The following is a 26,078-nucleotide window of genomic DNA, read 5'->3' as shown; positions in this document are numbered from 1 at the left end:
AAAGAAAAAGAAACAAAAAGCCACCTGCAGTTTACTAATATTTTACTGTAACTTCTATGATAAAGAAATACTTTCTGGAAAAGAATCTATTTAGACTGAACATGGTGTTCTATGGGGGGTTTTGTGGCAAAGGATATGTTTTGGTTCCTTTAAAAGTGAAATCTTCAGTCTCATCTCAGCTGTTCTGGAGCATTAAAACCACATGTTAGAACTGTAATAGAAGAAAACAAAACATATATATGAGTATATGAAAGTAGCATCATATACATGCACACATAAGTAGCCAACATTAATAAGAAATACACTAACACTAAAATAAAAAGTTTTGGAGCAATTTTACATTAGTACTGTGGAAAAATAAGCACCAAAGCAGACCTTTTTTGTACAGTATCCAACTGTAAAATTATCTTATTGCTTAGAATAAACAGAGTGGACAATTTAAAGAAAAAGTGATGCTGGGAACAGAGAATCCTTGAATTGTTAAAGTTGGAGAAGACCTTTAAGATCTTTGATATGAAACCTTGGCACTGTCACACAGGAGGGTGGGTAGAAGGGCAAACCTGCTCTTTTGCTTTCCAAGACAAGCCCAGAGCTTTGCTCTGATTTTTGGGTACGATTTAATCACCTCTATGTGCCCCCAAGAGGCCAAACGCCCACCCTGGGGTGGCACAGCCACCGCCATCCACTGGTGCGTCCACCCCACCCATCCCAGGGATTGCCAGCGCAGATCCCGAGGGATCCACTGGTGCATCCATCCCACCCATCCCAGGGATCCACCGGTGCATCCATCCCACCCATCCCAGGGATCCACCGGTGCATCCATCCCACCCATCCCAGGGATCGCCAGCGCAGCTCCCGAAGGATCCAGCGGCACGGCGGGAGGTTTGGAAGCCACGGGGCAATAACCGGGAGTGATCCCTGCTGGGAAATGCCAAATCCCGGACAAAGCCGCCTCCCTCCGGAGCTGCTGGGAGCAGAGAGAGGAGCGGGGACGGCAGAGATGGAGCGTGAGCAGGATGGGGGAGAGGGCAGGGAATGCCAGAGAGGAGGATGGGGGGCACAAGGAATGCCAGAGAGGAGGATGGGGGCACAGGCAATGCCAGAGAGCAGGATGGGGGCACAAGGAATGCCAGAGAGGAGGATGGGGGCACAGGCAATGCCAGAGAGCAGGATGGGGGCACAGGGAATGCCAGAGAGGAGGATGGGGGGCACAAGGAATGCCAGAGAGGAGGATGGGGGGCACAAGGAATGCCAGAGAAGAGGATGGGGGGACAAGGAATGCCAGAGAGGAGGATGGGGGGCACAGGGAATGCCAGAGAGGAGGATGGGGGCACAGGCAATGCCAGAGAGCAGGATGGGGGACTGAGAGCAAGGAATACCAGAGAGCAGGATAGGATAGGGGAGTGCAGGGAATGCCAGAGAGCAGGACGGGGGCACAGGGAATGCCAGAGAGCAGGATGGGGAAAGTGAGTGCAGGGAATGCCAGAGAGCAGGATAAGGGACTGAGAGCAGGGAATGCCAGAGAGCGGGATAGGGGGGAACAGGGAAGGAATTCCAGAGTGAAGGGGTTCCACAGAGCGGGCCGGGAGGGAGCGCAGGGAAAGGAAACCAGCGGGCAGGACAGGGGGGGCACCGGGAAGGGAACACCAAACCCTCGCTCCGCTTCTCGATTCCCCAGGGCAGCCCATCCAGGCCCCCGGCCCTCGGGTCCCGCTCCCCTTCACCTGCAGCGTGGGGAGAGCGCGGAGCGGCGGCCGGATCGCGATAATCGTGGTGATTCCGATGCCGATGGGTCCCTGTCCGATTCCGCCTCCGCTCCCTGTCCCTGTCCCTGTCCCCAAGCGCCGCCGTCTCTATGGCGACTTCTCGCGAGACTTCACCTTCCTCCCCTTCCTCCTCCTCCTCCTCTCCCTCCGCCACCTCACGAACATCCCCCCCCCTTCCCGGGGTGCCACGGCGCCGCCCGCTAATTAATTAAACCCGCTTTAAACCACCCGCGCCTCTACCACCATTTTTATTGATTTTTTTCCTTTTTTCACTTTTTCCCCCCCCCCCACATTTTTTTAAATAATTTTGAAACTGGCCCGCGCGTGTCGCCCGGCAAAACCAAGCGCCGTGAGCTCCTTGTGGGGATGAACCCAGAGATCCCTGGGGCGCAGGGCCGCGACTCCCGGCCCGGTGTGTGGGAGCCTCCCGGTGCCCTTCTCGGTGTGTGTGGGAGCCCCCCGATGTGTGGATACTCTCCCCAGTGTGGGTTCCCCTCCAGTGCCACCGGCCTGTTGTCTGTGAGCCCTCCCAGTGCCCCTGCCCGCTGTGTGGGTTCCCCCTCGTGCCCGCCCCACTCCCGGCCCGGTGTGTGAGCCCCCCGTACCAGCCCCGCTGCCCCCGCACCGCCGGCCGCGCTCCCGGCCCGGTGTGTGGGTGCCCCTCGGTATGTGTGGGCGCCTCCAGCCCGGTATGTGTGACCCCCCCGTGCCCTCTCCGGTGTGTGTGAGCCCCTCAGTGCCCACCCCGCTGTGTGTGAGCCCCTCAGTGCCCTCCCCAGTGTATGTTCCCCCTCAGTGCCCACCCCGCTGTGTGTGAGCCCCTCAGTGCCCTCCCCAGTGTATGTTCCCCCTCAGTGCCCACCCCGCTGTGTATGAGCCCCCCGTTCTCTCCCCGCTGTGTGTGAGGCCCTCAGTGCCCACCCCGCTGTGTGCGAGCCCCTCAGTGCCCTCCCCGGTGTGTGTTTCCTCTCAGTGCCCACCCCGGTGTGTGTGAGCCCCTCAGTGCCCACCCCGCTGTGTGTGAGCCCCTCAGTGCCCTCCCCGCTGTGTGTGACCTCCCGTGCCCTCCCCAGTGTGTGTTCCCCCTCAGTGCCCACCCCGGTGTGTGCGAGCCCCTCGGTGCTCGTCCCGGTGTGTGTTCCCCCTCAGTGCCCACCCCGCTGTGTATGAGTCCCCCGTTCTCTCCCCGCTGTGTGAGCCCCTCAGTGCCCTCCCCGCTGTGTGTGAGCCCCTCAGTGCCCACCCCGCTGTGTGTGAGCCCCTCAGTGCCCTCCCCGCTGTGTGTGAGCCCCTCAGTGCCCTCCCCGCTGTGTGTGAGCCCCTCAGTGCCCACCCCGCTGTGTGAGCCCCTCGGTGCCCGTCCCGGTGTATGTTCCCTCTCAGTGCCCTCCCCGGTATGTGTGTTCCCCCTCAGTGCCCACCCCGCTGTGTGTGAGCCCCCCGTTCTCTCCCCGCTGTGCGAGCCCCTCAGTGCCCACCCCTCTGTGTGTGAGCACCCCGTTCTCTCCCCGCTGTGCGAGCCCCTCAGTGCCCTCCCCGCTGTGTGTGTTCCCCCTCAGTGCCCACCCCGCTGTGTGTGAGCCCCTCAGTGCCCACCCCGGTGTGTGTTCCCCCTCAGTGCCCTCCCCGCTGTGTGCGAGCCCCCCGTTCTCTCCCCGCCGTCCCTGCCCCGCTCCGGGCCCGGCGGGTCCGTAACGCTCACAAGATGGCGGGCGGGCGGCGGTGCCGTTCAAACCCGGCCCTGCCCCGCCCGTCCCAGCCTGCCCCGCGCTTTTCTAACGAATTTCGGTTCGAGTTCGCCGTTTCGGCGCCATTTTCGAGTGTGGAAGCGGCCGGGCTCGCACAGCAGCCGCGGCCGCCCGCGCTGCCGCCGCCTCGCCGGCGCTGGGAGCGGCGGGCACGGGCAGGTACGGGCTCGGCGAGGGGCGGCGGGAACAGCGGGTGGGAGCGGGGGATGCTCCGGGACGGGGCGTGAGGGAACGGTGCTGAGGGGCAGGCGGCAGTGGTGGAGGGCAAGGGCGGGGGGTGAGGAGTGGAAGGTGCTGAGGGCAAGGGCAGAGGGTGATGAGGGGAAGATGAGTGCTATGGGGAGGGTGCTGAGGGGAAGGGCAGGGGGTGCTGAGGGGGACATGAGAGCTATGGGGAGGGTGCTGAGGTGGGGGAAAGGCTGGGGGTGCTGAGGGAAAGGTCTTGAGGGAGAAAAGCAGAGGTGCTGAGGGGGAACATGAGTGCTGAGGAGGAAGACAAGGGTGTTGAGGAGAAGGTGCTGAGGGGGAACATGAGTGCTGAGGAGGAAGACAAGGGTGCTGAGGAGAAAGTGCTGAGGAGGAAGGCAGGGGTGTTGTGCGAAAAGTGTTGAGGGCAAAAGGCTGGGGTTGTGGAGGAGAAGATGCTGAGGAGGAAGGGGACAGAGGGTGCTGAGGGGGAAAGGCTGGAGGTTCTGAGGGGCAAAACCTGAAGGTGCTGAGGGGAAGAGCAGAGGGGGACATGAGTGCTATGGGGAAGAAGCTGAGGGTGCTGAGGGGAAGGGCAGAGGATGCTAAGAGGGGGAGATGAGTGCTGAGGGGAAGGGCAGAGGGTGCTGAGGGAGAAATGAGTGCTGGGGGAAAGAGCAGAGGGTGCTGAGGGGGACATGAGTTCTGTGGGGAAGGTGCTGAGGGGCAAAAGCTGGGAGTGCTGAGGGGAAGGGCAGGGGATGCTGAAGGGGCGGCGGGTTCTGTCCTGCGCCTCATTTTTGCCCTCCCCTGTCCAGGCCGGAGGAGCAGCCGCGGCCGGGCCGCCCTGCCCAGGGACCCCCGAGGGTCCCGCTGTCCCCGGTGCGGCGGTCGGTGGGTCACACCGGGCAGTGTCACACCGGGCAGTGTCACACGCGGCAGCGCAGCCCGAGGGTCCCGCCGTGCCCTGTGCGACCCGCGGGAGTCGGGAACGGGTTTCGGTACAGAGAGAGCCGGTCTTACTGAGCTTAGAGCTGCCACCCCTCTGCAGCCAGCCCTGCTTTGGTGCTGACAGGGCGAGAGAGAAACACTAAGAAAGCCTTTAACGAGTGGCCATTCACTTAAAAGAGTTGGACTCGGTGATCCTCGTGGGTCGCTTCCAACTCGAATATTCTGTGACTTGGAAAGAGCGTGACAAGGGTGCAGTCGGGCTGCTTAGGCGTAATAAAAGCCCCAAATTTGTCACTGACAGGCGTTGTCGCAATCAGATTTAATCGGCTGCTAGTAAGGAAGTTTTTCTGTCCCTCTTGGGCTCTTTTTTCGCCATCCCCGCAAGAAAAACGGCGCTTGGCAGGAGCCCGTGGAGAGATGCTTTTACCAAACACCTTCGAGCTGGCTCGGGGGAGGGACTGGGCACGAATTTGTTAAATTTGTGAGTCTATGTGGCAGCTGATTTATCGCGATTTAAGAGCTGAGGTCAAGTAGTTCGGCTTGTTCATTCTTTGAAGGATCTGTGGGGGGGAAGGGTTGGGAAGGTAAATAGGTCTATATTGCACAATTCTGTTGGAGTGGAGCAGTTCGGAAAAAAATAATAAATAAATGTGGTGCTTTGAGAGGCTGTAATTGTCTGAGACAGCCATTGCGGAACACTTTGAACGGGGGCATGGACAGAAATCGCCTGAAAATGAGTTGTGTGTCTCACTTCCCCCTCCCCCATTGTCCCAAATGAAGGACTCTCATGAGAGTGTGGGCTGGGGGTAGGTCTGAAAACGTCAAATGATTGGCACCAATTGTAAGATGACTTTCTAACCACGTCAGTTTTTTTATCTTGTGAGAAGTAAACTTTCTCATGTCTGTTTTTCTGCGAACTCACTTCGCCACTTGCTGCGATTTCAGCTCTTTGGGGAGAGTTTCGCTCGTCTTTTCTTCTCGCCGGGTGCTTTCTATTTATCCGTTTGGGGAGCTGTGCTGAAGTGCCAGCTGAAGGGCTTTTGTAATGCTCCTTCTTGCTCAGTTAACTTTGCCATCACAGCTACATGAAGGTATTTCGTTTTACTCTCTCTGGGAATACTGAACGCTGGCAGGAGTGGTTGTGTTGTATTTTGTGAGATGAGTGTGTTGACTTAAATTGTTTAAGGGTCAAGTCTTTGCTATAATTACACAGGTCTTTTGTTTATATCTCTCTCTATGTATAAATATTTAGCACGGATTATTGAAAGTAAAATGAGTGCGGGTCCGAAATGTAGAGTCCTTCCAGGAGAGGACAAACATGTGGCTACTCAGTTTGTTATTCCAATGTGCCTTTAACTCTTTTGCCCCCAGCATCGCGGTCACTTTCTCCGAGCAAAGTCACTGCCCTGAATGTGTCCCTAACGAGTTCGCAGCTGGGTAGATTGTTGCTGTTTTTACACATTTGGCTTATCCCGCTGATTTTGGGAGGGTGTTGTATCTTAAAGTGTATCATCATGAAGCTAATCTTGATATTTTGTTTCAAACGTGGATTTTTTTTTTTTTGTCTTCTAAATCCCTCTAGTCTTTAGTTTCTAAATGAGTCAAACAGCTGGGCAGACGTGTAGGTAAATTCCTTGGGGGGTTGTAGTTCAATGCTGAGATCACGGGGTTTTCTTGTTTGTGTTAGCAAAGGAGGTAGATCCCTTCGGTAGTTTGAGTGCTTGGAGTGGAAGGGGAGCGGCCAACAGGGATCATGGCAAGCAGGAGCACCAAACCCTCCACCGCAGCCCGTGCGAAGGGCAGGGAGCCCTTGGAGGAGGATTCCAGTGCCATGGAAGTGGGGAATGAAGGCACCGAGCAGCCTGACAAGGATCCTGCACAAGGTAGGTCTGGCTGTCGGCGCTGATGGGAGAGGTGACAGAGCCTCGTCAGCAGCAGCTGAATTTACCAGCTGGCCCAGATGGGGTTTGCTCTTTTCCCTTTTACAAAGAAATGCTGAAAGCCTTGACTCCTGCGAGTTTAAACTGCTTTTAAAATGATAAAAGGGCCTGCAAAGAGTTAAAGGGCTTGGCCCAGTGCAAGTGCAAAAGCAATTTGTAGGATTTCTCCTAATAAAGCCTATTTCATATTATGGAACATTGTACTTAAGATTGTGGTACAACAGCAGGATTTTTCAAATTTATAGGCAGCCAATGGTATGGGATTTCTTGGAATGGAATAAATGTCAAGTTTATTTACTTAACTCTTAAAATGATTTGACTTTCTTTTTCATGAAGCAGTGTATTTTCTTGAGTTCCTCGAGTTGAGTTTTTGCAGAAAATATCTGGAAAAACAGCAGCTGTGTGACTTTTTAGGTGGTCAGATGTGGAGTTATTAAAGGGAGGCATTTGACAAATAGATTAATATCTTTAAATTGGTGGCAAAAGCTGCTGCCTGTGAAGCAGGAGTTGCTGGTGCCTGTTGAAAAGCTGCTTTGCTGATATCCAGGGGGCCAGTTTGTTTTCGTAACAAACTTCCTGTCTTTGCAGAGCAGTTGTGCTGTCATTACAGCTTTCAGAGCCTCGTGCAGCCACCCCCAAATCTTGCAGAGGGACTCGTGAGCACGCCTGAAATGTGGCTTTGCACTTATTAATTAGGGAGACTTGGCCTGTTTCGGATTTGCAGCCGTCTTGGGATGTTGGAGCTGCTGCAATTGCTGGGTGCCTGGTAAAGTGTGCTGGGCAAGCCTTACATAACGAAGGGACAGACCCATCGATGAGACATCTGAAGTATCTCTTAAAAAAGAGTCAGTTGGTGGAAAGAAGGATTTTAATATTTTAATTCCACTTAGCTCATGTTAATAATTACAGGTCAAACTGTAGGTTTGGTTCATATAGAAGTGATGTTTGCTTTTCGGTTGAACATTTTAAAAGGTGTTAAGTCATTGAGAGCTTACAGTTGGTTTTATTTTTTTTTCCTTTCTGTTTAATTTGGATGGCTTTTAGCAGCCTCAGAGGAGGTGGTGGATAATCGAAGTTTAGAAGAGATTTTGGGTAGCATCCCTCCTCCCCCTCCTCCAGCCATGGCCAACGAACCCGGCGCTCCTCGGCTCATGATCACTCACATTGTAAACCAGAACTTCAAATCCTATGCAGGGCAGCAAACTCTGGGACCTTTCCACAAGGTATCTCCCTTTTCCCTTAAGTATTTTTTCAATTAAGGTAAGGCTTTGCTGTGTGTTAGTGTTCCTTCCTGTATTTTCATGCAAAATAACTGGAAAAAAATTAAGTTTTAGAAATAGTTCTGTAGCAATATTCTAAATTTTCATTACTGGACAGTAGAAAAAACATTTAAGTGCAACTTTCTGATGCTGTACAATTTTATTTTGTCAGTACAGCCTAAAAGAGAACACTTTTCTCTTGATTTCGTTTGCTGGAGAACTTTTAGGGCTGTGTTTGAAGAAGGAGAGTATTTTTTAGTGCCCACAAGAGACTTACGTGGCTAATGATGAAACTTGCCTTGCAAACATGCTGGCGAAGTGCAGTCAGGACGGGGAGAGCTGAGCTCAGCTGGGGTGTGGGGGTTTTATTCAGCTGTGCTGCTTTACCTTTGGCAGCACAACCTGAGCTGTCAGACAGCACTGCATGGGCTGGGAATAACTGCGTGTGGAACACTCACAGATGCAGGGGGTGATGTGCCCTGGGCAGGAGCTTTCCCTGTGAGTGTGTCTTTCTCCTTTCCCTCTGCAGCGCTTTTCCTGCATTATCGGGCCCAATGGCAGCGGCAAATCCAACATCATTGACTCGCTGCTGTTCGTGTTCGGGTACCGCGCCCAGAAAATCCGCTCCAGAAAGCTGTCGGTGCTGATCCACAACTCGGACGAGCACAGGGACATCCCCAGCTGCACCGTGGAGGTGCATTTCCAAAAGATCAGGGACAAGGTATGTGTGTCCCCAGCCCTTCTTTTACCCTCCAGCTTTTACAACTTTGAATATTCCGTTGTTTTAGTTGGAGCTGGGGAAAGCTTCATAGCATGATTAGTTTACCTTTGGGATGTAACCCATCAGTGTTGATTAACTTTAAAAAATCCTCTACTGGGTAGTGCAGCTCCTAAAATATTAGTAGGGATTCTTTTTTATTTTCTTTTTTTTATTTTGTCTGTTTTTAAACTATTTAGAAATATGTAATAACCATTTTAAGAAGAAGTGGTTTTAAAGTTGTCATCTCGTTTACCTCAAGTAAATAAAACTTATTTCTGCAATTAAAGGGAGCCTTAAAAATACATAAATCTATATTTAAACATGTTATTAATGCTTAAATTTATAATATGAGCATTTGTATTAAATACACCCTATTTAAGCAAAACTTTTCAAACCAATTAGAAACTATTTTAGGTTATCTGAATTTAGAAAAAATTATAATGAATCTGAAACTTATTTACACTTTATGTCCTGTAAACATGCCTGCAATTTCAAAACAGATTTTTCACCAGAAATTCCAGACCCCACATCCTACCACTGAATTTTTTTTATCATGATATTTTGTTTAATGAAATAGAAAGTGTTGGCAAATAAAAAAAATTATTTTCCTTGTCACTTTGTGTATTGATAAAAATTTGAGGGCTTTTTTTGTTGATTTATTGCAATTCCAGTGCAAGGAATTTATTTCTCTTAATTTAAATTGAATTTTTGTTCACACATCCAAACTGTTGAATTTGGGGTCAGTCAAAAGAGTGGGAAGTGTACACTGAAATTTCAAAAATTGTGTTAATAAAGTGGCAACATTTATAGCCTTTGAGTGAACTGTTTTAAAAGACATTTATTTTTTCTTTTGACTTCATGTACATAAAACACACACCTTTTATTTGTATTTATAAGAGCCAGGCTCAAAAATCATTAAATTTATTCTTTTTTTTCTCCCACTTGCCTTTGTATTAACATCTAGAAACCAAATTTATGATCTAAAAAACCTCTGCATGAACCAGAGAGCAGTTTAATGGCTCTGGGGGTTAATCTGGGGAAGTGGGAGGCCAGTTTGAGTCTTTTACAAGCAGCTTGGATCAATCTGAGCTTTTTAAAGTCCAGTCCCAGCCTTATTTTGGTGGCTGCTTTGTAGGTAAATCAGAGATCTCTTCTGAAGCTGGTGATGTCACAATTGTCACATCTCTAATGTCTTTTTATCTTGTACAGTTTCTCTTTAGGGCTGCTCAGCTCAGAGCAGCTCCTTTTCCAGGCTCCAGAAAAGAGGAGCTGAAAGTGCAAACAGCAGTCGAGGCATTCAGAGCTCCCCAGCCTGAGATTCCCAGGCTGGAATGGCACAGCCACTCTGGGTTTGAAGGAGGCCTTTTCTTTGTGATTTGAAGCTGTGGTAAAGGGAATAAGTGAAGCATTTTCACAGCAATAGAGGTGGGAAAGGCATCATATGAAGGCAATTCAGTTTAAACAATTTGGGCTATTTTTGCCCAATTCTCAGAGAGGGTTTTTTTGTATTTTTTTCCCTTTTTTTTGTTTGAAATGCAGCTTTAAAACAGTTCCCACTTGTGCTGCATCTCAGAGCCCAGCTGACTTAAAAAGTGACCATGATGAAATTTCTCTGCTTAATTGTGAAATATGAGGTAAATCCACTGATAGAGTAATTGTTCCTCTGGCTTTGTGTTTCCTCCAAACAGGAAGGAGATGATTACGAGGTCATTCCTGACAGCAAATTCTGTGTGTCCCGAACTGCCTACAGAGACAACACCTCTGTCTACCACATCAATGGCAAGAAAACCACCTTCAAAGAGGTTGGAATCCTCCTTCGAAGCCACGGCATCGACCTGGATCATAACAGGTTCTTAATTTTGCAGGTTGGTGGATGAATAAAAGCTGATTTAAAGTTGTATTTTCAGTTATAGCTCTAAAATAAAATCCTGTCTGGGTTTGCAGTCCTGATTTTGAGGCCTTAAAGTGCTGTAGCAGCACATCATGGTTTGCATGCTCTGCCAAAGATGCGAATCATTATTTGCTGCTCTAGAAATTTAAGGAAGAGAAACAGCTGAAGATCCTGGTGTCAGTTTCTGTGCTCAGAAATGTGTGTTCCTGACAAGTGGATGAAGGGAAGAGCTGTGCTTGTTCCGCCCTAGCAGCACGTAAATATTGGTGTAGTAAAACAAACCCTAAACCCCAATATTATTGTGCTGCTTAAGCGTGGCAGGGATCCAGCAACTTGTCTGTGCTTTGGGATGAAAGTGCATCAATATTAACTTAAATCTGAATTATTCTACCCTCATCTGCAGCTCTTTCAAAGGCACGTGGTTGTACTGAGGAGTAAGTATGGAAAGTGAGCTGTGCATGAAAACTGAGTGCAAGGGGAACACAGGTGGGGTGGTTGTTGTTTAATGCTGCAGAACTCAAGGAGTGGCAGGTTTGTAGTTCAGGCTCTGTTTTTAAAAGCTACAGTTTACAAACCATACTGGAAAAATAATCACAGAACTTGTCAATGTAATATCATTTATATTCATGTTTGACCTTAAAATTATGAGGCTTTCTTGCATCTGTTTTAAAGACAGGCTGAAGAGAACCACACTGATTTTTTTTAATTTTTTCCCCTAGTTTTTAGATAATTAGAGTTTTTCTATGTAAATTACTTAAAATGTAAATTGAGTTAAAGGACTTGATGGAAGTATTTAAATATTAATTCAATTGAATAACTGTTTCTGCAATTACCTCTAATTATTCCACCACTATTGCTGACAGATCCCAAATCTACTCTGACCTAGAAATCAGTGACCAGTGGGAGCTTCCCAAGGCCTGAAATATTTTAAAAGAATTTATTTTAGGCCTGTTTCTGTCCAAGCAGCTTCCAGTTCCCCTCTTAAAAAAATGTGTAACAAACTGTAGCTGGGTGGCTGTTCTTGCTTCACTTCCTCCAGCCTTGCTGTGCCGTCCTTTGCACAGCTACACCCACCAGCAGAGGAGAGCTCTGCTCTCAGCTCTCCATGCCACTTCAGGATTGCCTCCACCACTTCATTCCTGCAGTTTCTCTTTCAACATGGAGCAAGAAGCACCTCCAAGAAAACAACTGGAGTGAATGCACCCTTTTTTCTGTGCAGTTGTTCTCAAGGATCTAAAGGGAGAAAATGCAAAGTAAAAGATGAATCTCAGTGTGGGGAACATTCCCTGGGGCCACTGGGAGCAGGGAGAGACTCCTTTGGGAAGGAGTGCTGCTTTTTAAATTTATTTTATAGTTTTCCCCTCCAGTGTGATTTGTTTTCTTCTCCCACTAATTGTTTATCACTGAGGAGAGCAAACCTTTCCCTAAAAGCTGCAGTTTTGTGCTTTCCACCCCTACAAAGGGAAATAAGGGGCAGGTACAGCCAATATTAAGGCATAAAACACCCACCACTCTTTTTTCTTTCATCCCACCAGACTCTTTGTCTCAGGAGCTGTGCAGGGATTTTCTATTTCTTTAGGTTTTCTGTCTGAGGCAAAGTCCCTTCTCTTTGTGCATCAGGTTTGGTGCCTTTTCAATGTGAAATCCACTGATCTGATCATTCAAAATTGAGTATTTCCAGTTGGGAAGTGTGAAAATATTTTCCACAGAACTTCAAACCCCAAATCCTAAAAATTATACTTAGCTGTAAATCACCAGGATTGCCTTTTTTCCCCCTAATATTTTTCAAATTATTTAAAATGAAAGGAATAAATACCAGGTTTATTTGGCTCTTCTCTTTTTCTTTTAATAGTGAAACTAATAGTTTAATTAACTAAGATTGATACCAAGTATTTCTCATCTAAAATCAGTTCTAAATCTCTTTGATTTTTTACTGTGTCAATAGATTATGGTGAAAATATTTCACTTCACTACAGATTTTGGGCAAAAAATATTCATTAAGTATTATCAATTAAGGATATTCGTTAAGGATTCATTAAGGATTGCTGGTTTGGGGGTGTGACTGGTTAGTACTAAAGAAGTTGTAAGAGAACTTGTCCTACATGTAGTAACAACACCTTTGGGTACCTGATTTTATCTTGCTGACATAGTTACCTTTGCTTAATGGAAAATATTTGCTTTTTAATGACTGCTTTATTTTTTTACTTCCTTCTCCCCACTTCACCCCCTATTTTTCAGTCTTTTTCTGCTGATTTTGGTGGTTTTAGAAGAAAATCTGAAAGCTTAGGCCAAACTGAGTTTTGCTCAAGTATTTCTGCTGATGCCAAACTGAAAATATTAAAATCAAACTGCTGCTGAGTTCTGTGAGTAACATTGCAAAAAACACGTGTGGCAAAACAGAAAAGAGGAGACCAACTGAACAATTCAGTGCCTGAACTCACTAATTGAAATGAATCTGGTGGCAAAATGAATCTGGTGGGAAAATGAATCTGGTTTGAAAAATGAATCTGGTTTGGAAAAATGAATCTGGTGGCAAAATGAATCTGGTTTGGAAAAATGAATCTGGTGGGAAAAATGAATCTGGTGGGAAAAATGAATCTGGTTTGGAAAAATGAATCTGGTTTGGAAAAATGAATCTGGTTTGGAAAAATGAATCTGGTTTGGAAAAATGAATCTGGTTTGGAAAAATGAATCTGGTTTGGAAAAATGAATCTGGTTTGGAAAAATGAATCTGGTTTGGAAAAATGAATCTGGTTTGAAAAATGAATCTGGTTTGAAAATTATTCTGGAGGGAAAATTATTCTGTTTTAAAAATGCTTTTGGTTGCAGTTGGATTTTACCCACACAGAACAGGAGGGGTTTGTCACTTTTGTGGTCCTCAGATTCTCATGTTTTTAATAAATTGTTCTGTGCTTTTAGTACATCAGGAATTGACAATTATTTTGCATTATTACAATAATATTATTTTAATAATTCTTATCAATTATTACAAATATTATTAATGAGCTTGCCACAACCTGAAACTGCAACAGGAAAAAGAGCATTTTGCCACTTTAATATGTGGCATTGCATCTTGCTGCTATTTTGTCTCCCACACCTGATGCCCCTCTAAGTGACTTGTAGATCTGTAGAGAACAATAAATAAAATTATTTAACTTGCATTGAAAGACTTGGAGCTGCTCTGGCTGGGCTGGACAAACCTCTGTGAGGACGTTTGTGTTGCTGTGAGTGACTCCTGGGCAGGGGAGCCTGGAGGGGAGGAAACAGCCCAGGCTCCTTCTCCTGGCTGGTTTTCCTCTAAGGAATTATTGAGGAAGGGGATGTCAGTCTGGGACATGGAGGGGACGTGTCTGGGATTGGATTCTGCAGAGTCCATCCAAAGGAAAGGTGGAATTCCATGAGGAACTCTCACCCTGCAAATAAATACTGTAGAAATGGGAATAATGGCACAAGACTGAATTAATGTTGTATTAATGAGACCAGGCTTGAGGTTGATTTCAGGTTCCTTTAGAAGCTACTTGCAAACAAATTGAAACTGTTTGGAGTAAATTCTCTGCTAATTACAGTAGTATTTCACTTAAATGTATTTGATAGCCTTAATTAATAGTCTCCTGTAATCTTAAATAGGTGTAAACAACTCCAGTGATTTTATATGTCTGTAACTGATTGGACCCAAGTCTCATCCCATGGCAAGATTCTGTTGCCAGAAAGGAACTTACATCAAGTTTTTCACCTGCTGCTTTGTGGAAATAACAGAGGAGTCACTTCCAGTGTGTTTGGAGGAAATGGGGGGGAGCAGATTTTCTTCTCCCCCTGAGATAAGCCAGGAATTCCCAGTTGTTGAGGTCTGTGTTCCTGGGGAGACACAGCAACATGAGCACAAAGTGGGATTGTAAATGGGATTATCCCCAGTCTGTGCTGCCAGCACTGGTGGGGAAGAGAAAGAGGGCTGTTCCAGTGGGATTTGTTCAGGAAAACAGGGAAATGGGGAAAGGAGAAAAGCACTTTGTAGGGGCAGTGTGGAACTGAGTGATAATCAAACAGTTTCTTTGGAACACACCAATGATCTGAAGTCAAACAGTGCAGGCTGAGTTTGCCAATCAATGGCAGAAATTCCAGAGTGACTCCAGATTTACACTTAATTTGTGCTCCTGTGTTAAACACAAGAATGTCCCTAAAAAAGCCTCTAAAATTAGACAGATGTGCAAACAGCTCAACAAAGGCTACTTTTAAATTATTTCCAGAATGCAGCATAGTAGTTTTGTGCAAACAGCTGAATAACAGGCTCATTTTAAGTTTTTCCTCTTCTTTGGACAGTAGTGACATTGTAGGTTTTTATATGTGCATTTATTACTTGACTTTCTTATTTCCCACTGAGTTTAAAACACTTTTTTTTGAAGGCAGAGCACAAAGTTGAGTATTTGGTGCTTTTTCCTCTCCTGTATATTCACCATCTGGTAGAACTGAAGGGTAAAAATGAGATATTGCTGCAAGCACTTAGAAACAGCAGGAATGACATGGAATTGTGGGAAAACACCCCAAAACAACGTGGTGTGGCTTTCAGGAGCTGTATGAGAGTCATGTTTGCAGGAGAATGATGAGGCTTCAGGAATCCTGGTTATCTCTGGCCACAGCCTCCAAAATCCACATGTGTAGAACTGGAATTTGTGGCCAAAATGAGGAGGGAATGTGGCTCAAAATAAGATTCAGTTGAAACTGCCAGTCTGGAAAATTGAAGATACAAAAATTTAACGTTTATTTTTGCCATTCTGAACTGTATTCCTGCTTAAAAAGTGAGAGCTGCTGTTTTGGTACAGTGGGAAGAAAAACCCCCAAAGCCAAGTGTCATTAAATTAAATTAAAAAAATGGGGGAGAGGGAAAAACAGTGGAAGTTGCTTACAGGGAAATGGAAAGTCTCACCAGAGGCTTTTCTAAGAGAAAAATGCACTTTGGTGCCTTTGTGCTCTCAAGAAATTGATTGCACTGAGTGGGCAGAAAACAAAATTTTAGTGAGGGAATGAGTGTCTGATGCAGCAAGTCAGAACTGCCCAAGCTCCAAGTGAGCACTTAGCAAATGATGTGCCAGGTTGATACTCACTGCTGCTTTTCCTCTGATTTTAGTCCCCATTTTAACTCTAAAACCTCTTTTATAATAAACATTCCAGGTGTTTTATTGTCTCTCCCCCCAAGGAAATCCAGTGTCCCTGTGTCACTCTGGCCATTGCTGAGAAGTTGCATGTGCTGCTTTCAGCTCCTCCCAAAGCACCTCCAAAATCTCCTCATGTTCCACTTGCTTCAGTGTTGGAGAGAAACTGGAATGTTCTGTGGTCTCTACTATAGATTTAAAATTCTAAACATTATTATTTATTAAGTTTGCCTTATGCCCAGGCACTTCTGTCCAGATTTCCATGTTAAAAAGTCAAGAAAAGAATTGAAATTGGGTTATAATTTGGACTGATCAAGACAGATTTGCTTCAGGAGGACAAAGAAAGAACTGGCTCTTGGCTGTGGCAGCTCCAGCCCTCCCAAAGCTGAGCTGAGGGGGCTGTGAGAGCTTCAGGTCACTGTTCACAGGGCAGGTCTGGTGCTCCCCTCTGGCACAGGAAAAACCACAATTCCAAGTGGTGTGGCCTCAATTTTCCTGTTAACTCAGCCTGGTTTGTTGGTTTTTTAGGAGGAAACATTTGTGCTTTAACTATTTTTATCTGAAATTCATTATGTTTCCATTAAATTTATTATTATTATTATTATTGTTATTATTATTATTATTATTATTATTGTTGTTGTTTTTATTATTTTTCTTATTTTTATTTTTATTATTATATTTATTATTATTTTATTATTTTTTATTGCTATTTAGTAGTATTTAATATTTTATGTAGTACAGCTCTGTCACCATTAATCTTGTGAGGCTTGAGAGAATTAAATGATGTTCTGATCACTGTCTGCATTCAGATATCACTGAAATGGAATCAAATGTCAAATGAAATGGAATTATATAATACCATAAAGCTGCAGAGTAGTTCACTGAATCAGTGAAGTTACTAAGCAAATTATTGACAGGATTAAGAAGTTACAAGATTATTTTTATTATGTTGGGGTTACAGCAAAGTTTGCTGATATCCAGCACCACTCAGATTTTGGACTCATTATGAAAACTTCCTTTTATGGGTGTTTCCAAAGCCTTCAAAACTTACATGCTACAAAAAAAGTACACTACCACTGCAGTGAAACTGGTTAAATTTTCTGAAAAGCACTAAATATTGTAGCCACACTTGTCATGTCTAAAATGTTGTGATGATTTAATGTGATTTTGAAACAAAATCATCTGTCAGGTCTGCAGGCACAGAAGGGTTTCCAGTGTATGGGGTTTCCTTTTCCAGGGTTGCTTTCTCTGAAACTTTTCCTCCTGAGCAAAACTCTGATTTTAACTGAGTCAGATGTCACATTACCCTGTTTGAATCTCACTGGTGGTGCTGAGGAGCTCCACTAACAAAGAAACACTCCAAAAAATAAACCACAGCAACTGCAACTCCAAACTCCCCTCAGAAACCACCCAAATTACCCCGTTCCCCCATATTTCCAGCTACTGGGTTCCCATATAGCAAAGGTTCTCAGCTCTTTGTTTTAGAGCTTCAGATTGACACCAGAAATGAAGTGACAGCCTGAAGTTCTGGAAAACTGTTTTCACCTCCTTCCCTGCCATAATTCTTTGGAACAAATGGTGTATTTATCTTTCCTGGTATTTGGGGATGAGGAGGCAGTAAGCAATAAAAGCAAACACCTTTCCAGGCTCTCCAGAAATGACTAATCCTGACAGAGAATAGGGTTAGATGGGATATTGGGAAGGAAGTTTCCCTGGGAAGGAAATAAGTGTTTCCACTCTAAAGTTCTGATATGGAACCAGACAGGGACAGCAACCTTAAAACTCTGCATGGGAAACAACACAACAGTTCTTGGGTTGCAGGGGACCTTAAAGCCCATCCAATTCCTTAAAGCCCATCCAATTCCCTTAAAGACCACCTGCAGGGACACCTCCCATCAGCCCAGGCTGCTCCAAGCCCTGTCCAGCCTGGCCTTGGACACTCCCAGGGCTGGGGCTGCCCCAGCTCCTCTGCCCAACCTGTGCCAGGGCCTGCCCACCCTGCCAGGGGAGGAGGATTCCTTCCCAATATCCATCCAAACCCACTTTCTGTCAGTGGGCAGCCATTCATTCCCCACCCCTTGTCAGTGCTCTCTCTCCATGTTTCCTGTGGCTCCTTCAGGCACTGGGAGGCCACAGTTGGGTCCCCTCAAAGCTTTTTCTCCAGGCTGAGCAGCTCTGATGCTTCTCCATGCAGTGATTTCTGAACTTGTGTAGCCATTTCACTCTTTGTCAGCCCTGCCAACATCACCAAGGGCTCGGTGTTACCATCCACTTTGTCTCAACACAGCCTGTATTTCCTTCCCTTTGCACTTTGCTCCACTCCTGAATCCATGGCCAGAGGGAGACAAGGGAGGGGAAGGATCTGGAGGTTCCCTGGGGCTCTGTAGGTGTGTGTGAGACATGCCCAAGCCTGTTCTCTTCACTCCACAAATGGCTGCCTGTCCTGCCGTGGTTTCACTTTCACAAGTGCTTGGTGAGCCTCGAGATCCTCCAGTGCAGAAACCAGCAACGTGGGCTTGGGATTTTAGTCCAGAGCTCAGACAATGGGTCAGCTGAAAGGGCAGGAAACACTGACAGTGAAATTCAACAGAGTGCAGAGGTGTAAAATGTGCTTCCCTTGTCATGGCTGCTTTTCCAGTCCCTTTACCTTTTAGTTTCATAAGTATTTTAATTATAGGAGCGAGAGAAACAGATTTCTTTATATATTAACTTAATAAACACTGTAAATATTAAATAACACTTAAAACTCCTATGATTCAGGTCATAATTTCTAAATATTTTTACTCTTGATAAGAAAATCTAAGTATTCCTATTAGTGAGCTACAGAGAAATCTCACAGCCTCATCATCATCTTTGTTGGGTGGTTGTGGCTTAGAGAGGGTTAATTACATTTAGCCAAATCATTAAAAAAAAAGGCTGACTCACATTCCTTGCTTGTCCAGAATTCCTGATTTTTCCTGTTAACTCCAGGAACACCTAAACAAGGGATATTTATCCAGTGCAGAAAATTCTCAGTCTTGATTCTCAGCATTTGAATTAAATCTTTCCTGTGGTTGTTTTTCCTTGGATATAAACAGAGGAAATGCTTTAATGCAAGAAGGAAAAATAGAGACTTGTGTCAATTCCACAGAAATCTGGGAGGTTGCAGTTTCCTACCCATAAGCAGTTTTTGGTGTAGAAACCAGACTTTTGTGGCAGGGGAGCAAAAGTGTAATTGGGATTTTATGTAGTACTGCAGCATTATTAGGAAACTGCTTGTTTGGCTCTTGGGGATGTGTAAGAAATAAAAATAAACAGTTGGGTTTGGGCTTTTTTGCCTTGTCAGACCTGCTGACACTTTAGGCACAGGGGTGACCAGAAAATAAAAACTTAGATGCATTTAACATACAGAATTTTAAATTAAAAGTAACTCCTCTGTCTCTGTGTTTTACTCTAACAACAGAATTGCTTACAGGAAAAACTTCCCCAAGTAAATGCCACCTCTGAATGTTGCAAAATTTGTAAAAATTCACTTTTTTCTGTTCTACTCAACTAAATATTTGCTATTTGGAAGAAAACTTGGTGCCAGTAAGTGTCCTTGTGGACTGAGTGTGTGCAGCTGAATCACTTGGGTGAAAATGGTACCTGTCCTAAGAGTAAATCATCAATAACAGGGTGTTTTGGTGGCTGATGCCAACACCAGTAACACAGACAGTCCTTGGCAATGGCTCAGTTTAATCCCTCTAATTTTTGCTTTTAAAAATACCAAATTATTGTTACTCTTCACCTCAATAATGTAACATTAATGCCATGCATAAAGGAAAATTAAACCAGGGAAGTCTGATACTTAAATAACCTGTTTCTTTTTCCAGCAAGGAAGCCTCAATTACATGAATTACCATTCCAGGTCATCCATCAGATGTGGTTTTATGGACCTTCTGGTTTCTAAACACTTCAACCCTAATTAAACTGCCCTAAGGCTGTTGAGAGTTTCATGGCCAAGGATGTGCTTTATTCTTCTCTTTTTAGGCTGGAAAATACCTTTTGAGTCTTTAGGGAGCTGAAGGAATGGTTACACCTGAGGGTTGGCTCCAGGAGAGACACATCCCACCTTGCAGGAAACTGCTGTTCATTTTGATCTTTGTTTTCCCAAATATACATGAAGGTTGGACTTGATGATCTTGGAGGTCCTTCCCAGCCTTAGTGACTCTGTGATTTTAGTTTTGATCACTGCCTTACTTTGTTCTTTCCTTACCATGTCACCCACCTCATCCCACAGATGTTTGTACTTTTCCAGAACAGTCTTTCCCCCTGAACAAAGCCATTAAGAAAAGAAACCATCAAGCTTTTCTTTTCCAAGGGAGAAGTGGAGCAGATCTCCATGATGAAGCCCAAGGGGCAGACGGAGCACGACGAGGGAATGCTGGAATATTTGGAGGATCTGATCGGCTCAGCCCGGCTGAAGGATCCCATCCAGGCTCTGTGCCGGAGGGTGGAGCTGCTCAACGAGCGCAGGGGGGAGAAGGTGAGGCTGGGCAGCTCCTGGCCTTTGAACCAGGAGTAATCCTTGGTTTGTCAGGTGATTCTGGGGAGGGATGCACACACAGCTCTGCCAGGAGAACTGGAAATACACAGAATTGCTCGTGGGGATCTGTTACAGAACCTGCATTCAGCACATTCTATTGATGCATTGAGTTCTGAAAGCTCTAGATCATATCAAGGTTCTTATTACTGTGTCCCTGGTAAATCCCAAGATATTGTAGACTTGTTTTAAAGGCTGGGAAGGAAAACAAAAGATGTGCAGTTGCAGAATTTACTTAAAAAGGGGCCAGTGGAAAGGCTGAAATATAGAAAAGAAACACCTATCTGTTATTTCAGACAGCTTGTGCTAAATCCCCTTGCAGAGATAACTCCTGATCTGCAGCTCTGTGCCCTCAGAGGCTCTGGGGTTTCTCCCCAGGGTTTGCTTCTGCAGTCCTGGCTCTGACCCAGCTCTGACTCTCTGTTTTGTTTAGTTAAATAGAGTTAAAATGGTGGAAAAAGAAAAGGATGCCCTGGAAGAGGACAAGAATAAAGCTGTTGAGTTCCTTTGTTTGGAGAACAGAATATTCAAAGAGAAGAATCGGATCTGTCAGTATTACATGTAAGTTGTTCTCCAAAGCCTGGGGTTGGCTTTACAGTGCTGGGGGGGTTAAACTCACCTTCAGTATCCCCAATTAGCATATTTTGCATTTCTTAGTAATTGCTGCAGTTTAATCTGTCACATAATCTCACTGTTACACCGAAGGTTGGAAATATGTGTTCATTTTGATCATCAGCTTCAGGGAAAGAAGTGGAGTTTGGGGTTTAATGTTGGTTTTTTTTCCCAGCCATGACCTAAAGAAACGAATAAAAGAGCTGGAAATGCAGAAAGAAAAAATTAATGAAGAAACAAAAAGTATCAATGAGAAAAGCAGTAAACTTGCAGAGGAAACAAAAACCAAGAATAAAGCTCTGAAAGAACTTGAAAGGTAAGTTCTTTATGGATATATTAATGAGCACTGTGTTTTATATATTCTCCCACCAAAAACTTAAATTATCTGAGGAGCAGAGGCCACTTCTGCTGTATCTGAGCATTCCCTGGGGTGGATTAAATGATCTTTTGCACCAAAATAAATAAAAAAATATTTACATTGTTTTGGTTTGGTTTTGCCAGTTGTTTCTGTTGGAGAAATCTGGGTAATACTCAGAGGTACAGTAAGAAAATATCTGATATTTTTAATGGATTTTAAAGCACATATTTCTTTATATTGACTGCACAAAAAAATAAGTGGGAGACGGTTTTTAGATTTACAAGCACGATGTGTAGGTACATGGATTTGGGTCTTTTTCCCTGGTTTCCTTCTGAATTATTTATGCATAAATTGAATTTCCTTAAAATTGATTTGCCTGGGTGTTGATCTCCAATCCAACTGCAATAATTGAGCTGCTCATCCTCGGTGAGTTATTGGTGAGGGGTGGGAATTATCAATCCTATAGAAGAGAAAAATTAACATTCTGGAAATATTTAATATTGCTGTGGGAGTTGATCTTTTCCTGATCAAACCTCACTTCCCATGGGAAAATACTCTGAGTATAGTAAATATTGGATGTTGTTTTTCACTATAACTGAGTAATACTGGTTTAAATTCTCTATAATCCACTGACATTTTTTTATACTGCATGAAATGGATCTTTCTTTCTTTTTGTTTTCCTTCAGGAAAGTCAATAAAATTACGAAGTTCATAGAGGAAAATAAAGAAAAATTTAATCAGTTGGATTTGCAGGATGTGAGAGTGAGGGAAAAACTAAAACATGCCAAAAACAAGGCCAAAAAATTGGAAAAGCAGCTTCAAAAAGATAAAGAAAAGGTAATTGAACGACAACTTGGTTTAGCTGGAGAAGTGGAATGGGTTGGGAGAACATCTTTGTGCAGATTAGAAAACAGAAAAACACCAGCAACAAAGAAGATGGAAAATGGGGTTACATTTGTTTCAATCAGGTATTTTAAATAATTTAAATCAGCCAGAGATTTTGTTTGCAAATCACTTTCTGCAGTAGTGCATTATGACCCTTAATTCAGTTCATTTAGTGGATCTGTGTTCCCAGGCTGGTGTTTCCAGCTGTGGTAGGTCTGGAATCACTCTGTGCATCACGAGGGGCTTTAAGGACTCTGCTGGTTTCAGGGGCAGGGGGAGTTCAAAGCCTGTCCCCTGTGTAGGTGGAAGAGCTGAAGAAAGTCCCCTCCACGAGCACCAAAGTGATCGAGGACACAAAGGCCAAGAGGGAACTCCTGGAAAAGGCAAAGGAGAAGGAGGAAGCAAAGCTCAAGCAGGTCCTGGCCAGTCTTCAGGATGAGACAAAAGGAATTCAGGAGGAAAAAGAGGTTTGGACAGTTCTGGCTTGGTACACTTGTTAACTTTACACTTCTGAAGGAAATGATCACAAGATGCTTCAAAAATGCCATTTCATAGGACAATTCCAGTGTTTCATGTGTTACTTCAGTGGAGCCTCACTGGGAAATTAACCTTCAGTTTATGATTAGAGCTAAATCTTTCTCGTCTGCTCTTATAGTGATCAACTGTCATCAAGTCTGTCATTCATGGATGTATATTGAATAATCCTACACTTCCATTATTTGAATGCACTTTCCTCTTCTCCCACCAAACCCCTTAACCCAATACATTGCTTAAATAAAGATCTTTTGAAATGGGATGTTCCAAGCCTTTCCCACAGCTGTAATCTGTCTTTGAATTAATGGACAACTACTCCAAGTTACTGTGGTTGAAGCTGTTCATTCACTGAACCTGAGGTTGGAAATTTATCCTGTAAATTTGGGAGATATTTTCTGTCCTTGAAAATGTGGATTCTCCATTTCAGCTGTAATTCAGCACAATTTGTAGGGCTCCTCTCAACTTTAAGTTGATAAAATGATATTAAGTTTATAGGGAAATGTTCTGTGATAATTCCCTGAAGTCTTTTATAATTAGGAAAAAAGCCTTGTTTAATTTCCACAGAAAATGTTAATGAATTAAGAAATCCTGGTTCTTCCAGAGCACAGAACTGCTTTGTGCTGACAGGAGAGCTGTGAAGGAACATCCCATTTCCTCTTCTTCCTTTCCCAGTGTGACTGGTGTAAGGAACCCCAGAGCTGCCTGGTTGGAGCTGTAACCTGTGGTGCTTTTGCAGGGCAAGGAGAAGGAGCTGATGGAGTTCAGTAAGGAGGTGACCGAGGCACATTCCAACATGGAACTGGCACAGTCGGAGCTGGAGATCTACCTGAGTCGGTACAACGCGGCCCTGGCTCAGCTCAGCCAGGCCAGGCAGGCCCTGGAAAGCACCTCAGAGACCCTGCAGGAGAGGAGAGCGGCCATCAGGGACATCTCGGGGAAACTGCCCCAGGCCGAGCAGCAGCTGAAGGAGGTGAGATTGACCTCCCTATTAATTCATGTTGTGACACACAAATCAAAGTCCTGCTGTTCTTTTTAGCAATAATTGTGGTGAATATCAAAACATTCCAATAAAACATGTAAAGCTATATTCTAATAGTTCACTGAGGAAGGAAGGTTTTGATTTCACATTCGTTTTGTGCTAAGCCACTGTTAACATTAAGCACTGAAATTACATCCTGCAAATCCCTGCAAGGGAGGCAGATTAAATGTCACACTGAGACATATGGAAATAGATGAATGGGTGTATTTCTGAGCCTTCTTCTGGGTGGGCAGGCCCTGGCACAGGTGCCTGGAGAAGCTGTGGCTGCCCCAGCCCTGGGAGTGTCCCAGGCCAGGTTGGAGCAGCCTGGGCTGGTGGGAGGTGTCCCTGCCCATGGCAGGGGTGGCACTGGGTGGGCTTTGAGGTCCCTTCACACCCAAAACATTCTGGGATTATTTCAGTTTCATTTCTTTCTCCTCTTTTATTCCCTAAAATAAAAAATAATGCCTGTATCCAGTAGTTTTGATGAGACTGAGACAGTGTCTGTCTTTCTTTGACCCTGCAGAAGGAGCAGGCTCTGGAGAAGCTGGGAAGGGAAGAGTCAGGGGTGAAGGATCTTGTGCGAAACCTGCGACGAAAAGTAGAAGAAGCCAAAAGTTCTTTAGCACAAAGTCGCAGTCGAGGAAAAGTGCTCGAGGCTCTACTCCAGCAGAAGAAATCTGGGAATATTCCTGGACTGTATGGAAGGCTGGTAAATTTTAGGAGGCTCTTACACTGTTAGTCTTAAGCTTTAGAGGAACTGAGCAGTGTTTCTGTGAGTGAGTAAATGCCTCACTTCTCTGGGGCTGTGAATTCAGAGAGCAGACTTGTAAATCCTGTGGAATTGCTGTGAAATAAAACATTTTTCAAAGTTCTGAAAATTCAGAGCTGAGGTAGAGTTGCTAGTTCCTGTTGCACATCAGTGTAAATGTACATTCTGTATTCTGCAATTTTTCCCCCACCTGTTCATCTCTGCTTTAGAAAAATATCAGTCTGTTCAGTGTGTGTACATTTAAAAATGCATAATTTATTAAAAAGGATAAAACTCCAAGAGCAGCCACAGCTGCCAAGCTAATCCATGTGCTTCACCCTCGATCCTCAGGGAGACTTGGGAGCCATCGATGACAAGTACGACGTGGCCATCTCCTCCTCCTGTGGAGCCTTGAACCACATTGTTGTCGACACCATCGACACTGCCCAGGCCTGTGTGAACTTCCTGAAGGCACAGAGGGTGGGAGTTGCCACCTTTATAGCCCTGGACAAGGTGAGCCCCGGGGCTTGGGCAAAACAAATCGTTTCACTGTTAATTAAAGTCTGACTGTTTTCTTTAAAGCCTTAACATCCCTTAGAATGGTGGAATGACCTCATCATTTATCCTAAAGGATGTCTCATTCCTTTGTTTCCTTTGTGGACTTAGATGACTGTATGGGAAAAGAAAATGGAGAAGATCCCAACTCCAGAGAACACCCCCCGGCTGTTTGACCTGGTGAAGGTGCAGGACCCCAAGGTGCGCCTGGCGTTCTACTTCGCACTGCAGGACACCCTGGTAGCCAAAAACCTGGAGGATGCCACCAGAGTGGCATTCCAGAGGGATAAAAGGTGGAGGGTGGTGACACTGCAAGGCCAGATCATCGAGATGTCAGGTACTGCAGCACAAACTTGCAGGTCCATCCGAAGCACTTTGTAGGTGGTACCGAAGCCCAGCAGGTTTTCTGACCTCTTCTCGTGCTTTGTACTGCAGGAACAATGACTGGTGGAGGGGCCAAAGTCATGAAGGGCAGGATGGGATCCTCCGTCGTGGTGGATGTCTCAGAAGAAGAGGTTAGTACATCATCTGAGTGAAAAGGGACATTTCCTCAGAGGTCCTTTTGTGTTGGCAGTTCATACACACCTGTGCTGTGGCCTTTTAAATCTGCATGAGCAGGAAACAGTCTGGGGTGTAAGATACACTAACAGTCCTTTATAAAGCCAAATTTCACAAGGTTAGCAGAGGTTATATTGCTCTTAACCGCATTAAAAGGTTGCCAAGCACCAGAAGGGGCTGCCCAGAGAGGTTTGGATTTCCCAACCCTGGAGGTGCCCGAGGCAGGACTGGCTGTGGCACTCAGTGCTCTGGGCTGGGGGACAAGGTGGGCATCGGGCACAGGGTGGGCTCCATGGGCTGGGAGGGCTTTTCCAAGGTGGGCATCAGGCACAGGGTGGGCTCCATGGAGTGGGAGGGCTTTTCCAGCCTCAGTGATCCTGGAATTCTGTATTTTTTCACAACCCAGCTGTCATAAGCCCATTATTTAATGTTTAGTCTTATAGTGCTACCTTTGGTAGAGTGGGAACTGATTGGAGGTAGGGATGAGAGCACAGAATAAGGGGATCATAAGGAACCTTTTCCTGCAGAGCAGTCCAACAGAAAGGACAAGTTTGGGCCCTCATTCATGTCCTTCCTGGGTTTGTCAAGGAGTGTCAGA

General features: G+C 45.3%; 3 protein-coding genes across 8 annotated transcripts in view; 2 read left to right on the top strand and 1 right to left on the bottom strand.

The window, feature by feature from the left end:
• IFT80 (intraflagellar transport 80) overlaps positions 1–1,904 on the bottom strand; it is a 37,701-nt gene extending 35,797 nt beyond the window's left edge. The window contains exons 1-2 of the mRNA XM_071566572.1: positions 1,725–1,904; positions 141–211 (exon numbers count right to left, since the gene is read on the bottom strand). Coding sequence (XP_071422673.1) covers positions 141–174 — 34 coding nt within the window. The 5' untranslated portion in view covers positions 175–211; positions 1,725–1,904. The remainder of the gene's footprint in view (positions 1–140; positions 212–1,724) is intronic.
• On the top strand, positions 1,458–3,346 carry LOC139676751 (keratin-associated protein 16-1-like). The gene is made up of 4 exons (XM_071566011.1): positions 1,458–1,466; positions 2,267–2,455; positions 2,605–2,721; positions 2,840–3,346. Exons 1-4 carry the CDS (start codon positions 1,458–1,460, stop codon positions 3,344–3,346), a joined length of 822 nt encoding a protein of 273 aa, XP_071422112.1.
• Positions 3,347–3,580: 234 nt separating this feature from the next.
• The window catches only part of SMC4 (structural maintenance of chromosomes 4), a 29,476-nt gene continuing 6,978 nt past the window's right edge, over positions 3,581–26,078 (top strand). The window contains exons 1-15 of one of the 6 annotated variants that reach the window (XM_071565992.1): positions 3,581–3,673; positions 6,339–6,534; positions 7,636–7,814; positions 8,380–8,571; positions 10,299–10,475; positions 19,988–20,152; positions 20,643–20,770; positions 20,997–21,137; positions 21,866–22,016; positions 22,367–22,531; positions 23,335–23,568; positions 24,143–24,328; positions 24,719–24,880; positions 25,034–25,259; positions 25,358–25,437. In XM_071565992.1, coding sequence (XP_071422093.1) covers positions 6,405–6,534; positions 7,636–7,814; positions 8,380–8,571; positions 10,299–10,475; positions 19,988–20,152; positions 20,643–20,770; positions 20,997–21,137; positions 21,866–22,016; positions 22,367–22,531; positions 23,335–23,568; positions 24,143–24,328; positions 24,719–24,880; positions 25,034–25,259; positions 25,358–25,437 — 2,316 coding nt within the window. In that variant the 5' untranslated portion in view covers positions 3,581–3,673; positions 6,339–6,404. Of the gene's footprint in view, positions 3,674–5,331; positions 5,493–5,520; positions 5,743–6,338; positions 6,535–7,635; positions 7,815–8,379; positions 8,572–10,298; positions 10,476–19,987; positions 20,153–20,642; positions 20,771–20,996; positions 21,138–21,865; positions 22,017–22,366; positions 22,532–23,334; positions 23,569–24,142; positions 24,329–24,718; positions 24,881–25,033; positions 25,260–25,357; positions 25,438–26,078 lie in introns of those variants that run through there. The other 5 variants (XM_071565994.1, XM_071565995.1, XM_071565993.1 and 2 more) reach the window with 5 other exon arrangements.

Source organism: Pithys albifrons, chromosome 11 (genome assembly GCF_047495875.1).
Source record: "Pithys albifrons albifrons isolate INPA30051 chromosome 11, PitAlb_v1, whole genome shotgun sequence".
Taxonomy (NCBI): domain Eukaryota; kingdom Metazoa; phylum Chordata; class Aves; order Passeriformes; family Thamnophilidae; genus Pithys; species Pithys albifrons.
The sequence above is the reverse complement of the archived record's forward strand: the minus strand, read 5'-3'. Positions and strand labels throughout refer to the sequence as shown.